Source organism: Scardinius erythrophthalmus, assembly GCF_964197995.2.
Source record: "Scardinius erythrophthalmus genome assembly, chromosome: 24".
Taxonomy (NCBI): Eukaryota; Metazoa; Chordata; class Actinopteri; order Cypriniformes; family Leuciscidae; genus Scardinius; species Scardinius erythrophthalmus.
The window spans coordinates 17349741-17366373 of record NC_138244.1 but is presented as its reverse complement, the minus strand read 5'-3'; the positions used below and the strand labels follow the sequence as shown (position 1 = coordinate 17366373).

General features: G+C 38.4%; 1 protein-coding gene across 4 annotated transcripts; it reads left to right on the top strand.

The window, feature by feature from the left end:
* Positions 1-1669: 1669 nt before the first annotated feature.
* On the top strand, positions 1670-15641 carry znf800a (zinc finger protein 800a; the record flags this gene model as incomplete). Of its 4 annotated transcripts, none has more annotated exons than XM_081356276.1 (6): positions 1670-1999; positions 5035-5168; positions 9986-10081; positions 10336-10479; positions 10902-12645; positions 14615-15641. In XM_081356276.1, coding segments are annotated over exons 2-6 (2109 nt in total). In that variant the 5' UTR covers positions 1670-1999; positions 5035-5044. The 4 variants fall into 4 exon arrangements, with proteins under 4 accessions (XP_081212402.1, XP_081212400.1, XP_081212403.1 ...); XM_081356277.1 differs by lacking the exon at positions 1670-1999 and adding an exon at positions 2099-2569; XM_081356274.1 differs by lacking the exon at positions 14615-15641 and having other exon boundaries at positions 1757-1999; positions 10902-12649.
* Positions 15642-16633: the final 992 nt, after the last annotated feature.

Sequence of the window (16633 nt, the reverse complement as noted above, 5' to 3'; positions counted from 1 at the left end):
ATCATGTTGATGGTTAATGGGATTCTCTACACCCGATGTTACTCTGAGGACACCTGTGGATTTGAGGGGAACTGACTTCATAAACCCACTAAAAATCACCAAACATGGTACAATTGCAAAATGACGCCAAATGTGAAGTTAGATTTAACAGCACTTATTTACAGACGCCACTTGGTTTGATATTTTCTATTTAACGCAAATCACGCATGAGAAAGTCTTATTGATGTGAATAAATGTATCACACGAGTAGCACATTTATCATTGGACACCAGTTTACCTTTGATTAAATTGAATCAAAACTGTTAGTAATTACACTGACAAAATGCAAAAAGCCCAGTGGAGAGAGTGACTGCTTACATTAACAGTTGAATGGGAAGAACAATGTTATGCTAATTATGGTGGCAACAGTTCAGAGTTGTGAATGCATGTGAGGCGTTTGCTCTGTTACGAGGAGTTGTAATGTCCTTTCAGTGATACCTGTTATACTGAGTGTAGGTTACGACTTTTGTGTTTAAACAGACGCTAAACTCACATGGCCTAAATTAAATAATAATTAAAACTTAAGGTGATTCTCCAAATAGAAGAAATATTCCATCCAATATTCTGTCCCCTGGATGATTTAAAAATTGATTAAATTAAATTGATTTATACCGACTTTAATGTAAAAGTACTCTATTGTGCCTCTTTAATTACTTTTACCAAATGTTTAAGAGTGTTGATTGAATCTGCCACAGTTCCTCTATATTTTGGGCATGTCTCTTACCTAGACTTCCTTGTTTCGCTTTTAAATGTACTTTTCCCTTAAAATCTTTTAAAAACAATTTTAATAATTATATGTACAATTAAATTAACAAAAGCCACAGCAAAGATTTACTGTCCACGTACCTTTTGTCATTACCAACACTGTAAAAAAAATGTTTCATGGTTTGTCATCGCAACATTTTTTCTTTAGTCAAATCAACTTAAATAACTAATCTGGTTCAGATAACATAATATTTTGAGTTTCTGTGGATTAAACCAATCTCCTTCATTGTTTTAACTAAAAAAACATTATTTCAATGAACTTAAGGCAACTACTTTTTAAAGGGTTAGGGTTATCCAACAATAATTGAATTGGGTTATGATGTAAATAATAACTGACAGGAAATCACATCTCTTGAGAGTTTGAAGAACAAACTTCATTAATTTTTTTTTTAAATGATCCGAGTAGGTTTAGTCATTACCAAAGCTGCTTATTATTTAAGTATTTTAGAAATGTAATTCAGAAATGTATTTTATTTGTTTATTTGTTTGACAAAAATCAAATAAATAAGTTAATTAGCTGCTAAGGCACTTGTTGTGTTAGCAATTCCGTCATCCCCTCGACGTCATTGCCATAACACAACAATATCAAAAACCCACAACAGCAGTTATTAAAAGCTATGTAAAAGGCCTGTTTTTATTTCAGGACAAATACATGTTTAACAACCAAACTTTAAAGAAGTTTTTTTTTTTTTTTTGATTTCAAGTAGCTAAAAGTTTTCATAATTGTAGAATCACTCATAAATAAATTCAAATATAGATTAAAAATCATTAAAATATAATTTGGGAAGGGTGTTTGAATTAAAACTTAAAAAAAAAAAATCCCAATAAATTCGCAATCTTAATCGCCAAATGCAAGACTCCTTCGGCTTAAATTTGGGTTTGGAATCGCTGCATTTGCTACGCTTTTATGTGGGTGTGTGCCGTTAAAAAAGGCTCGTTAATTTCCTCAGTTAGTGGCACGGGTTGTGGGGGGTCATATGTAAAGAACCAACCCGGCGACAACATCGGGTGCCACATTTTGTTGGTCTCGAACATCCATTGCACCTTTGCGCAACAGCCGCTTCTCCGCCGAGAGGTCCTCGCGTGCACAAAGGCAGCTTCCGAGAGGGCAGCGTCAGCGCGAGAGGCGAGAGAAACCACCTCCGGACCGCGTCCGACCATCCCAACTCGAAATCCAGCGTCGTTTTTCCAAAAGGTAAGAACTCTGCGAACACATCTCGGCTGATTTCAACCGCGGGAGTTGCCCACTCGGGCCCGGAATCGTGCAGCGGACCAGTGTCGTTTCCTATCCTGCGCGAGCGTGGTTGTTCTCAACAGAAAATGGCGTCACCGTTCGAGCTGGCTGTGCAACCGGGGAAAACGCACTTGTTCTGAGCGCTTAAATTAGAGCGAGAGTTGATTCGGACTCGCCACGACTGCCCGCAGAGATAGAGCAAGTCCACGGGCCTACTTGGGGAGTGAATTTGGCACTTCATAACAAAACACCGAAGAGGAGAGGACGCGCAAAGGCGGAAGGGTCACCAGACCTGTGCGCCAAAGCGGCTTCGGGAAGATGGCACAGCGCCGCAAAGCGCAGCACTTTATCATTCGGACGTGCCTTGTAATCGTGTAAATCCGCTCGAATGTTCTCGGTTTGTCACTGTTTGAGGACGCGATTGTATATTGTGTTGGGTTTGTGTTCGGAAAGCACTGCAAGTTAGTGGAAACGTCGTCTTTTGTATCAGCCTCTCGCGTCAGCCCGCCTTTACGCCGCACTCGCTCCCTGGTAAGCATCAATCCTTCTTTAAAGCTCCATTCTGCACATGGGCTCTCCTTCTCCATCAAGTTAATCTGGCCCATTGTGGTCCGCAATAGAGGAGATTTGGCCTGACAATGTAACCGTGTAAAGGAGATTTACAGAATAATGGAGCGATGCAAATTTCCTCACGAAAACGCTAAATAGCCTGAATATCCGACAAAACACGGCGTTATAACCTGCGCTTACATTTTTAAACAGTTTGGCTAAATGAAGTGTGAATGCGCCACGACGTGTCTAAATTGCGCATAGGGGAGAACGCAAACCCAGGCTATTCCAACAGGTTTTTGAACCACACGAACAGGCACGAATAACGCAAACACACAGTTTTCGGTCTTATCTGAGGGATAGTCTCGGATACACTCTCTTTTTGGCTGGTCAGATGCCTCTTTTTAGCCACTGTGGACTTGGTGATGCTCGTGCAGCCAATGGCTTCGCGCGTTCCCGCACACATGCATCCACAATCTCCCATCATAAGTCAGCCAAACGTGTGAACTGATGCTAATATGCCTCTCCTCGTCATCCAGACGTTCCTGTGGGATGTTTTTTGCTGAGATTTGGAGAGTGTCACTGCTAAATTTGGGTATCAACTTTTTACGTTGTTCACATTTGGCCCCTTGTGGCCCCAATGTGTTTTGATGCGTGCTAGTGTGAATGTGAGTTTGTTTCTAAAGATGGTATGGGTATTTTTGTTGTCTAAAAGTGCGAATTTATTGTTTAACTATATGTTGATGCATCTATCTGTGAAATCGTGATACAAAATGATGTTTTTGTCTGCTCGCGAGCCTGTACGTGACCCCGTGGTTCTAAACTAGCATAAGATGTTTTGATTTTTAGAGTTGTATTATTTAAAGCATAATGTGATAGTGATTTCAATGACTCCATCGCGTTTAATCTCAGTGCTTCAGGATGGACGGGCAAAGATCGTGTGTCTATTATTTTAAATTATTATTTTTTCCGGTCACGTGGCCAAATGTCTCTGATGCTTTTGGGTGGTGATGGTCATTTCAACACGTTCTCGGTTGTTATGCTTGCTCTCGCACGTGGATATCACGCTTTAGTTTTTATTGGTAATTCTTACAAGTTCCATTGTTATGAAGTTTGCAAAGTACTTACTCAGACACGAGCACACCTTGATACTAAGATGTGCACGCGTCTTATTGATTTGCTACCTACCCACAATACGACTAGTACCGAACACATGTGCCTTCCATCAGCCGAATTGCGCTATATTAAAGCATGATGTGTGGTATTATGAAGCATGATTGTGTTCGTTTGTGCAGTTGGCCACGGACACGTGTTCTCTCGTGCAGCGCTCGCGACTTCCTGCCTCGCGAATGTTTGGGTCAGGTGTATGTCCTTCACAATCACAACACGACTTATTATAGATTTAATTTGCGCTAGATTACATAAAACAACGGTACACACCGAAGCACATCAATAAACATTTACCATAGTACCATGGTTTACCATAGTGCCAAAATACCAGTTACAGCTGCTACTTACAGTTAAGTCTATGAAGAGAGAGTTTACATGAAAAGTCAAGCACTTATCAAGCCACAAGACTATTTTAGTGAACTGCGATGAAGTTGATACAAATATGAAATGTATAGCCTACATATGTTAAGCTAAAATCTGTTAAATAGTAAGTACAATACGTTAATGTTGTTTGTCATTGCCTAAAACCATTAGCTACATTTTATGGGTTCTCCATGGCTCATTTTATGACCAATTGACCAGTTTTACTGTAGTAACATAATGTAGTAAGTTACTATTTTGTATTTTTTTGGCACAAATATTGAACATTATACATCTTTGTGAGTGCAGCGGATGCTAAAATTTTGATTATTTGGTTATTTCCACTGTGTATAGTTGTCGGTTTCTACTTTTAGGAATCTAAAAATGTATGTTGTGTAAAAGTTTCAGTAATCTACATTTCATATCAGTTTAAATTTAGATTAATCTGACTAACATGTACAAGTTCATGTCGACATAGTTTTGTAAAAGGGGCTTTAAGGCAATGTGATATTTAAAAGATCTGCGATCAAGAATGAACTCTCATTTCAGTTTGTCCTGTTGTCTCACATTATTCTTTCCATTACATCTGGGCAATTATGATGTTTGTTTGATGCACGGCAGACATTTCCATCATTCATATTGTTTTGTCATTTTTAGCACATAACCGTTATGCCTCATATTGACATTTATTTCCTTGGTAAATTATCACACGATCATCACAGCGACAGTAATGTCTGTTTGTCTTTGTAAATACCTGTATAATTTATATCTGATTTTTGAATTTTAACTTGTGCGACTTTATGCTACTGCTGGAGAACTTCCCATTTTAGGAGGCATGTGGGAATAAAGTAATTTCTCCATCAAAAGCATTCAAAAGAAATAGCTCCACTGATTAACTTTTTGATTTGTCTTTTAAGTTCATAAAGGATGGAGGCTACTACCAGCGAAGATCAAGGAAGCCTGACTAGTGACAAATGCTGCCAGACTGAGACACTTCAGGACTTTAGTTGCCAAACAGAAACCCCTCAAGAGCCTTGTGGCAAAAATCCAGGTAGGAACTCACTCAGCACCTTAAAGTCAACATGTAATCAAAACTGTCCCTGTTTCCTTTTTAAATACACATTCCTGCTCTTATTGTGCGCGATTTGTCAGTACAAGTTAATCCAAAGTGGAAAAAATGTTTCCTTTAAGGCTGACGTTAAAAATCGCTCTTATTTTTGGCTGCATTTTGGTATGCAACGCCCCCTTTCCAATATCCAATCAATTCCAAATGGTTAAAATCAACTACCGCCTACATTTTTTCTTGTTGAATCCTGTTGCATTCCGAAATGCATCACATTACAGGAGTAAAATTAGACTTTACATTAATTTCATTGATAATTCGAGGTTGTGTTATTCCCTCATGGTAATATCTGTGCATAATCAAAGTTAGTTTGGATGGACCCACATACATTGTGGAATCAAGATTTATGCCTTCTCTATGCATTAATTGCAAAGATCTATCAATGTAGTTCGATTTAAATGCAGTGCCTTGTGGCGACTTGGTTGTTAATGTAGAACAATCACATTCCAATGTGTCTCTCACATATTTCCATAATTATCAATGCTGGAATAAGATTTCTAGCTCGGCAGGTTGTTATGTGTGTTCTGTAGTAGTAGTGCTAATTTCAGTGACCTGGAGTTGTTGTCTTTAAAGTAATTTATGACCATAAATAAAGACATAGTGTTCTGAGGCAGATAGAGTCACGAATACTGGCTGATAGTGAGATACACAGTCCAATCTTTCCTTTTGAAAAGAATCAGGATGGGCTTTTAATGCAAAAATAATTGTTTTAGGAAGCAGCTCATAAAAATATTTAATACACAAGGCAAGGCAAGTTTATTTATATAGCACATTTCATACACTATGGCAATTCAAAGTGCTTTACACAGAAAGGAATTAAAATAATCACAAAATAAAAGCAAGGGAGATTAAAACAGTTATAATAGGGATCAAAAGAGATGTACGATAAAGTTATAAAATGAATTAAGAGTAAAAAGATGTTACATAGATAAACTTCTCATCTGGCAAAACACAAATTATCATATTTATTCACAATTACCCCTCTTAATATTCATGCTGGATAGAAATGTTGATTTGAGGTTTAAACACAAGTTATGAAAAATGGCTTTTTTCAATGTTGAAAAAAAGGTCAAATATTTTAGAAGCAAATGTTGTCTATACGTTTAACATTTTCCTTTATTTAAAGAAACGCTAAGTAACTTTTGGCCCTCTAGCGGTTTAAAAAACTAGATGCATTTTGCGGAAGAACATTGTTTTGGTTGTGCTTCGGCTCTGCGTGACTGTGCGGATCAATATGGTGATCCTACTGCGCATAAAATATTCACTACTAGGCTTAAGAGATATAACCAGTTTAGATGTTAAGGATCTCAAGCTGACTAGCTGAAGACGTTACTGTCACTATATCCATTAATAGACACGGTACTTCCTTGAATTCCAGCACAACAACAACCATAATGAAGTGACCCTTCACAACTTTTTTTTTTTTTTTTTTTTTTTTTTTTTTGTTGACAGGTTTTTGCTCAATTGGCTTAATATGCTATTTATGGTTAAAGCAATAAAATAGAAATATGTTCTGTACTTTATATTGCACATTGTATATTGTACTATATTGTTTACATATTTCAAATAGTTTTTTGAAAAACTTCAAGCTTTTAAAACTACTTCAAACTTTCCGGTTAGGCTTTTTCAAGACAACTTAAAGCTTGTCTACAAACTTTATCTAATTGTAAAGTGTTACCAAATTATATATGGTAAACATCATGTAGGCTACACATGTTACAAGCAGCATGATTCAAGCAGATATATAGTGGATGTTAATGCATGAAAATCCAAATTCAGCATTAATAATCACCATCTTTATTCTAATTTGAAGGCCTTTGATAACATATCTGTGAAAATAAAAGACATTACGAATAAAAAAAGACGCACGTAAGCGAAAATAAGCGCACGTTTGTGCGGGTAGTGAACATTTTCAATTTCCAACAAAACATGTTAATTATTCAACTCGAGAAATAGGCAGAGTTATTCATCACTGTGCAACACAATTCGGATACCACATGACAACTTACAGTGCTTGACTTTTTCAGGAAAAAGTAGTGAAGAGTTTTTTGCCGTTTTGAACTCATTGCGACCAGCGGGTGCGGTGCGAGCATGGGCGTGTCGTGATGCACGAGTGACTGATTACCATGGAAACGTGAAAGTCACGTATAGACTATCTTGACTCTTTGAATTTTAAATCTGGATGTATACACATTGGCCCGCGAAAACCTCAAATTGTCGTGAACACACTTGCCCTACGAAAAAGTGCGGGGGACGAATTTACATTTTATAAAAAGTGTGGGGGGGGGACACGTCCCCCGTGTAATCTACTACGCCCATGGCAATTTATCTTTTCAATAAAATACCTTACTCGATCTGTTGAGTTATAAAAACGCCATTTCTGCTTCTACAATATTTCAAACCCCTCAGTTCTCAACATCTCTGGGAAGCCAAGCCAATGTTGATTCTGGTTTTATTACGAGCTCTGTCGCAGACTCTGTTCTGTTCGGCATCTCTTTAAAACGGACGATTCCCTGCAGGTTCGAGATTTAGCTGCTCCATGTCAACCTTTCTCGCTCTTTGTGTCAACTAACCTTTGCCACTCCTATACACGCGTCAAACTTTTCTCTATTTATGGATGTGAGGAGACATGCATGGGTGAGTGACGTATGTTAGCAATTTCCTGTGAAAGCTGTTCGACCCGTCTAAAAATAAACACTTATAATAGGCTTACTATAGTGAATCAGGGTAGGACAAAAACACGTTTTGGAAGAAGGATTGATGTAATTGACTCATTATTTAAATTTAGTTAATTTTGAACAGAAATTTAAACCTAAATTCACTAACTTTTTAAGTTTCCACTTTGACAAAACTATATTATAGTAAAATTACCCTGCTAATGCACTGTGAAATGTGCAGCATATTTTGATACATTTAAATGGAAAAAGTATGTTAGCAAACTGTTGGCAGATGGTTTTAAATAGTCTATGTAATTTAATATTCTCATGTGTTCTCATAGTTAATGTAATGTGCGCCATAACTTTCAGACACCTGGTATCAGATGAGAAGGTGTAACTTACACATCATCAAAAGTCCCTGCAGATTTTACCAGGTGACTCTCAGTTGGTAGACATCCATGGGAAGAAAATAACAGAAAGTCAAAATCACTACTAACAATAAAGAGTTGCCTTAAGGAACAATGATTATTGCAGGTCTCTTGCAGTCTTGCAGGTGTACAAAAGAATGATGGAAGTGTTGCAAACCAAAAGATGCTTATGTCCTTTGGGAAATAGATCTACTATTTTATTTGTCCTGGCCTCGGCTATGGCCTCACTTCCCTCCAGTCTTTGTTGTCTCTGATAACTAAACACTGAGTAGTTTCATCTAGACAGGTGCTGACTCTATGCTGGTTTATTTGAAAGCCTTAAAGGAAAGATGCCATTTTTTATTGAGGAATTATATACAGTTATTATTGAAAAAATAGAAACTAATCGAATAGAAGATTTTTGGTTTGGTTAAAATATTTCCTCAAGATTCTACTGCCTTTACATAATAATCAGGGCTTGACATTAACACCTGCCAACCCTCCAAATTTTATGTATAATATATCTATTTTTCAAATGTAGTCTTTTAAAAAGGCATCTGAAATAATAAACGATTCATTTTCGATATATATGTCTTTACTGAAATATATGAAATGCTTCCAATACTCATTTTCCGCAGAATAGATAAACGATACCAGCTGCGCTTTCTCGCTCTCATCTTTCTGACAGCAAGTTACACACAAACCTGCCTCCCCTCACTCACTTACTCATTTCATTTGCTCTGAATGAAAATTGTTGCTATTACAGGGCTTGAAATTAGGTGTGGGATTTTGCATATTGTGCATAATTTTCTTAATTCACGCAGATTTTGTGACCACCTTCAGTACTAATTTAGTACCACCATCAGTACTAAATTGAGTTATTTTTTTGCTGCTTATTGCACTTAAACAGTCAAATACACACAAAATAATGTCCATTTGCGAGTATTCTCATAAACAGTTGAGAAAGAAAACGTATGTGTAACAGTATATTGGATCCGTGCGTCAGGTCTTAAAGTGACAGCAGCCAAATATACCTGCTGCCAAATTATAAGAAAATATTAAAAATATCTATATGGCAGTTTTCCTCATGGTATCAATGTCAAAATTGTGGCCAATGAAAATGCTGAGTGGCTCGTAACTTTGGAAAACCACTAGCCACAGTGGCTGGTGAGCAAAAAAGTTGTCAAGCTCTGATAACAATTCTACTTTTTCTTGAACATTAATCATTATAAGAATACAATTATACAAGCAGTGAGTTCATTCCTATAATTATTATCTACGGTCTGTATGTATGTAGTCCATCTTCCTGTCATGCCCTAAAATTGGCATCATGTGTAGGTGAGCAAAGACACATGTGGGATTAGAATTACATGTGGCTTTTATTCAAATTAAAATGCAAATAAAAGGCAGCAATGGATCTAGGTTTGAATTGCGAAGGTCATAGGCTGTGCAGGAGGGTCGGTAGCTCCACGGGCACATGAGCAGGCAGTCACCGCCTTTTTGTTTGAATTAGCTGTAGCGCACTTAACCAGCTACCATTTGGTGTCTTGCCACACCCTTACCTCTTAGTCCCTACAACAGATTTAATCCCTTTACTGTAACTTCAACAGAAGACTTTTGTGAAAACATGTTTTACATTAAGTATAATCTAAAATGTTCCTTTCACTGTTTTCTGTTTTAGTACATTCGATTGAGCCTGGTGATCCACCCCTGCTTCAAAAGCAGCTCCAGACATCCAAGTCAGGAATTCTTCAAATCATTGAGTGTTTTCGCTCAGGTACTTCAATCCCAGAACTTTGATCATTCAGTAAATGCATGTCATGAAGACCTCTTTTATTCACCAGACACGACACATTTTGCCATCACCAAGACATTGTCTGTCCTTTTTGCTATACAACGAAACAAGTTGAAACCTATGTTGAGTGAGATTTTGAACAATGAGATTTCCCTCTAATAGTTTTCTTACATGAAGGTATGTTTCCTTATTGCCTAATGATAATTGCTTGCTTTCAACATGTGCTGTTATTGCAGGTACAGCTCAACTCAAACACATGCTGTTGAAGGAGGTTGACACCATATTTGAGTGCAAAATCTGTCGAAGTCTGTTCCGTGGTCTACCGAATCTGGTCACTCACAAGGAGCTCTACTGCTTTTCGCGACAACCTCAGTCAGATGGTTTGTACATCAATTTAAGTGCTCTGACTTTTAAAAAGTTTCAAGGCTTGTATGATTTTTTTTCTGCAGAACACAAAAGGAATATACGGAATGCAAGAACTGTTCAGTCAATTGGAGTCTAAACACATTGAACTCCGTTGACTTTCTTTGTATGGATAAAACATAATTTTCAAAATATTTTCTTTTTGTGCTCCACAAAAGGAAGAAATGTGAAAACATTTAAGCAACTACATAGCAATGTCCAAGAAACCGCTTGGCAATATTCTGATTGAGTTCTGCATGCGCAATCACCATTCGTGTTCCATCATCATGTGTTCTTCAAAAGATGTAAAAATGTACTTCAAATTGTTGCATTTGGGCACATGAATATAATAGTATTTATTAATTAAATTAATATTTTGTGATGTTACTACTTTCTGCAGAGCCTTCACAAGGTGGGCAGAGCCAAGCCATCAAAGAACTTCTTCAAGCCATCTATCCACAGAAAGAACAAGAAAAACATGTCATTCAGCTGGAAGCCATTGAGACCAACCCCAATGCAGTGTTTCAACACGTGGCAGTTGTGGAAATTCAGAACACGCCAGAAACCCCTACTCCCGAGACTGGGATCCCAGTACCTGAGAAGAAAAATCGCCGCAAATCTATTTTGGCACCCAAAAAGGTCCAGCAGTCAGATTTTGAGGACGAGATGGAAACTGAATCTGAAGAACCACCTGCTAAAGAAGGTCAGAGCTGTGAAGAGCCAATAAAGATTGAGCCAGTAGAAGGGGAGGAAGAAGAAGAGGAGAGTGCCGCCTCTGAGATAAAGGAGATGAGGATCTCTTGCTGTCTCTGTGGAAAAGACTTCAGCTCCAGACGCAGCGTGCGACGCCACTGCCGAAAAATGCATTGGCAGAGGATGGAGGAGTTGCGCAAATTTACAGAGACGCGCACCGTTCCCACCAGCCTGCTGTCTATGGTGAAGGACAAGCATCCTGCTGAACCACCACCTTCTCCAGGGAAGAGCTGCCCAGTGTGCAAAAAGTCCTTTGCCACCAAGGCCAATGTTCGTCGCCACTTCGACGAGGTCCACCGTGGCTTAAAGCGGGATTTGATCACACCGGAAATTGCCACCAGACCAGGCCAGCCTCTTTTACTCGAAACTCAACCTCCTTCTCCAACGAAAGCTCCAAGCTCTCCAATCAAGCAAGAAAAGGCACAGTACAACCTGACAAATTGTCGCTGCAAGCTGTGCAAACGCAAGTACAGCTCCCAACTAATGCTTAGGCGGCACATGCGAATCGTTCATAAGATGCCAATTCTAGAAAACAGCTCTCAGAAGGCCAAATCGAAGCACGAGAGAAAAGATAAGGTTTATTCAAAGAAAGTGTCTCTTTCAAAATCTTCAGAGGAAGAGGGAAACCACAGTGTGAGTTTTGACTTTAAGAGGATCTACTGCTGGTTGTGTAAACGTCAGTTCAGTACTAGTCAGAACCTGGGCAAGCATATTTCCGAGCTGCACACCGATGGAAACGACAGCATCTACATAAAGTTTTACCGCTGCCCCATTTGCAGATACGAGTCACGGCGGAAGCGTGATGTCATCCGCCATATCACAGTGGTGCACAAGAAGTCGTCACGCTATCTGGCTAAGGTCATGCCTGCCTTGGAGAACCAGGCTGTGAAGAAACCAGCTGATGCAATCTTGAACAACTCAAACAAGAAACCAAATTCGAAAGAAGAGGGTAACGGGAAGCATAAAGCGCAAGACCCACCAGCTTCCCCTAACAGTCGTCAACAAGATCCTCTCATATCTCCCAAAACAAAGAAACAAGAATCCCCAACATCCCCCAACACTCGAAAGCATTCTGCGCTCACGTCGCTTAACACAGGCAAACTCGAGTCTCCGCTCACACCAAATAGACAAGACAAGAACCTTCAAGCAGCCAAGAACCCGCATGTCACTCGCAGTCATAATGTTACCAAGGGGACACCCATCACCAGAAGCCAGGAGACCTGCACTGAGGTTAGGGTAACAAAAAACTTTTCCCTCCACGCATGCGATATGTGTGGCCGGGCTTTTGCCAAAAAGGTCTACCTTGAGACTCACAGGCGGAGACACAGGACTGCCATCGCAAGTGGGGACAAATTACAAGGAAGAAGCACTCGATCAAAGGCCCTCATTTGGTAGGTTGCTTCTTTGTTATGCCATACAAGCACATTAAAATGCTTGCCTTAAAGCCATAACCCTAAGCATTAGACTTCAGTCTGTAACTCGTTATGGACAAGAATGGTATCTCAAATTGAGCGGTGTTTCAAGATGTGATGTTACCTTTCTAAGCAATTAGACTTTCCAGACATTAAAAACAAGTAATACAAACTCAGTGAGTGTTTTAGCGCAATTTTCTGACGTCATGGGATCACAACACTAAGAGATAGTAAATCTTTTCCTGGATTTTTTTTGTGCGTTCCCGAGATTAGACCTTCCTTAACATAATGCCGAAAACCCGAAGTCTCTAGGTGGTCTGGTTGAGGAGTAGATAGAAGTGCCATATTGGTGCGCACAGACAGAACAGAAATCATGAGTTAACAATCGCAATTTTGTCCGGTGGAAAATTGCGCTAAAAAGGGGAGGGGGGGAATTCCCATAGACTGACATTGAAAAAGGAACATGAGCCATATATAGGGACCAGAATGTCATAGAGAATTGGGGTTTGAGTCTTTAGTCTTGGACCAGTATGTTACCACCTAGCAAACACTGAGTAATTACCCAGAACACCCTAGCACGGGGTGTCCAGTCCTGCTCCTGGAGGGCTAATATTTAGCTCCAGCCAGCCACAAAACACTTGCTTGGAAGTTTCTACAAATCCCGAAGTTCTTGATTGGCTGGTTCAGGTGTGTATTTATGATTGGGCCTAAACTTTGCAGGATAGTGACTCTACAGGAGCAGAAACGGACACCTCTGCAATAGCGGCTAGTTTTGTAAAAATGTAGTTCAATATGCTGTTGATAACAAGTTACAGAGTACTATATCTTGTAAATAACACTGTAAAATATTTAATACATATTTTATACAGCCATCTTTGGTACTCCTAAGAAAGCACTACTTAATGTACAAAAAATAGTGATCTTAGACTGTTGAATAAGATGAAAGACTTTCCTAGACTGTCTTTGAAGATACAATCCCTTATAATTGGATGCAAGGTTTCAAACTGAAGTGAGCTTCCATGCCTTAATTTGCTTGCAGCATTCCTCCAGCCCATAATGGATGAGATGCTGAACAGAGTCAAACATTCGGCCTTTTCACAAGATTTAGTGTTTTCAAGACTGCACTGGACACCAGTACTTGTCTTTATCAGAGGTTCCTCAAACAAGGTTCCTCAAATCTGTCCTGCAGAGTTTAGCTCAAACCCTGATCAAACTTACCTACCATTAAATTTCTAGTATTTCTGAAGACCTTGATTAGCTTGCCCCAATCTTGGATTATGGTTGCAGCTGTACTTTGCTGTACAGGTACCCCCTACAGGGCTGCATTTGAGGAACTCTTGAGGAAAGTTTCATTTCTTAAACTTTTAAGTGGTTTCAATGGATCCAAATTGGGCACATTTGGTTTAATTTTGTTTCCCAAGCCACTGTTGCTCTGTGCTTATTTTTTCCCTCATCACATGCTCAGACAAATAATCTAAGGTCACTGTAATAGGAATTGCACTCTAATTTAAATGCATGGTTGCAGACAGTATCAGAGAGGGATTCCCCATTGTCTGCTCTCTGTAATAGATATGTAGATGTGTTGAACTTTTACACGTTTTGACCTGACCTTTTAAACTTCTGGGCGCCTCCAGTGGTTTTGCCGACAGAATAGTGATGCTCGAAGTTTTTGTAAATGTCCATTCCCTTAAAGTGATAGTTCACCTACAAATGGAAATTAATATCATTTGCTCAAACTCTCGATAATTTGTTGAAATAAGAGTGTAGAAGGAAGGAAAGTCGTACAGGTGTGGGGCGACATGACACAACCTTCATTGTGTTCATCTTCACACACTTTTCTCTTTTAAATCATTCCTATTATTCACTTTTGATAGTGATGTTGTTATATATTTAATGAGGAATGACGTTTGATTCTCTCTCACTTTTCCTTTCTTTTCTGTCCATTTAGACTTTTTTTCAGAATACATAGCACATTTGCACTGGATTTCATGGATGGGTTTATCTCCATGCGAAAGAAGAGGAAGGAATATGGACAAACTTATGGGTAGAAAAAAAATGGATAACCTTTGTATAATGGGATTGAATGAGTCAAGAAAGAAGTGCGCCCAAAATGTTGTTCCAGATTTTTACCCTAGAGGACGCTGTAGTAAAAGAAATGGTATCCGATCTTCATTTGATTTTGAATGAGTTTTGATTTATTGGTGTTGGCAAAATGTTTAAAGTGAACAACTCTCAAAATGAATTTTGATTAATTTGTTAACGGATTATACCACTATTTTTCTGTATTCTCAACAACAGTTTAAAAATACACAAAGAATGTTTATAAATGGACTATGGACTGAGTGTAAAATACATAGGAGGTTGATCTGTATATGAACAGCATGTGTAACTAATGTTAAATATTCATAAGTAGATAAGTTCATGTAACACTCTGCTTCATATTTCCCTGCCATGTGTTCACCTCTCTAATCAACTATGGATTGAAATGCTGCTAATTTGTTAGAAATGTACTTATATTTCTTCTACCCTTTAAAGTCGAAGCCTATATATTAAGCTGCTCAGGATGCATCTTAAATGAGAGCCCACATTTTTTAAACAGCTTAAGCTATGTTTGTCTTTAACAAAAGGTTGCAACTTTGACTAAAACAAAATAGAATACTACTGGTAGCCTACTAAGTAGTTTGGCAGCCTACTAATAACTAAAGCTAATGAGAAAATAATTTTCAGTTTTCGTAGATGGCTCTCATCATTGCTTTCAAGTATTATAAAGCTTTTGAGCAAGTTCCTTTTAGTTGGGGTGCATGCAGAATGCTTTAAAACATTTGTTTTTGTGTATAATAGGGCTTTTTCCAAACGCTAGATCTATTCTGATGCACACTCCTTTTTATTTGCAAAATCCTGGTATACCCTTGCTTGCAGTAGGATTTTTTTGTTCAAATAAAGATAATAAACACATTATTTGTCAACTTTTTTATATACTACCCTTCCAATAAATATCTATCTATCTATCTATCTATCTATCTATCTATCTATCTATCTATCTATCTATCTATCTATCTGTCTATCTGTCTATCTGTCTATCTGTCTGTCTGTCTGTCTGTCTGTCTGTCTGTCTATCTGTCTGTCTGTCTGTCGATCGATCTATATCTAAAAAACAATAAATTACTTGAAAATGAAAACTTAGTCACCTTATTATGCTCAGATACTCATTAAAGGTTTAAGTAAACAAGAGAAATGACCTCAGTCAGGTGGTGTGAGACTCCTGGCAAGCATAAATAGCTAGTGTTCAGGCCACGTACGTACACACACTCCTCCTAAATGGAATTACGTCAGCATGTTTGTGAGCTCGGCAATCCACACGTGAGTGAGCGCGAAACTCAAACACTCTTTCTACGCACTACATTAGCATTATCACGGAAGCGAACTATAAAGAGAACTTGTATAGATCCGGAAAGGTAGGCCTAGGTCTTTTGCCGAGACACAATATGGCCAAGACAAGTGTAAATAGTCCATGAGACCAGGAAAACAACAACAATAAAACAATAAAATTCAACTTTGAACAGGCCGGTATAGGCTCTAGGGCTGGAGAGGAATTATTGCCCTTTATTGCTGTCAAAACCAACTTTCTGTTTACGTATGATTCATTCCTACTATGCAGTGCATTTTCATGCATCAGGAGACCGAGGTCACATTTTTCCACTCCAGTGAATATTTTTCAGGGGTAGGTTTTTTCATTTATTGTTATTTTTTGGCAAACATTGTTTGTTTTTTGGGTATACATAGAACGTCAGTTAACGTCAGTTGAAAAGTTGAAGATGCAGTGTTAGTTCAGTATTGTCTACATTTTAGGCTACTTTATTAATAATGTGAATTAGCCTTTAATTTTGCTTCAGTTTTTTATTAGTTTTTTTAATAGCCTATTTCTAAAGCTTTAATGTATTTATTTCAGTTATAGTTGTATTCATTT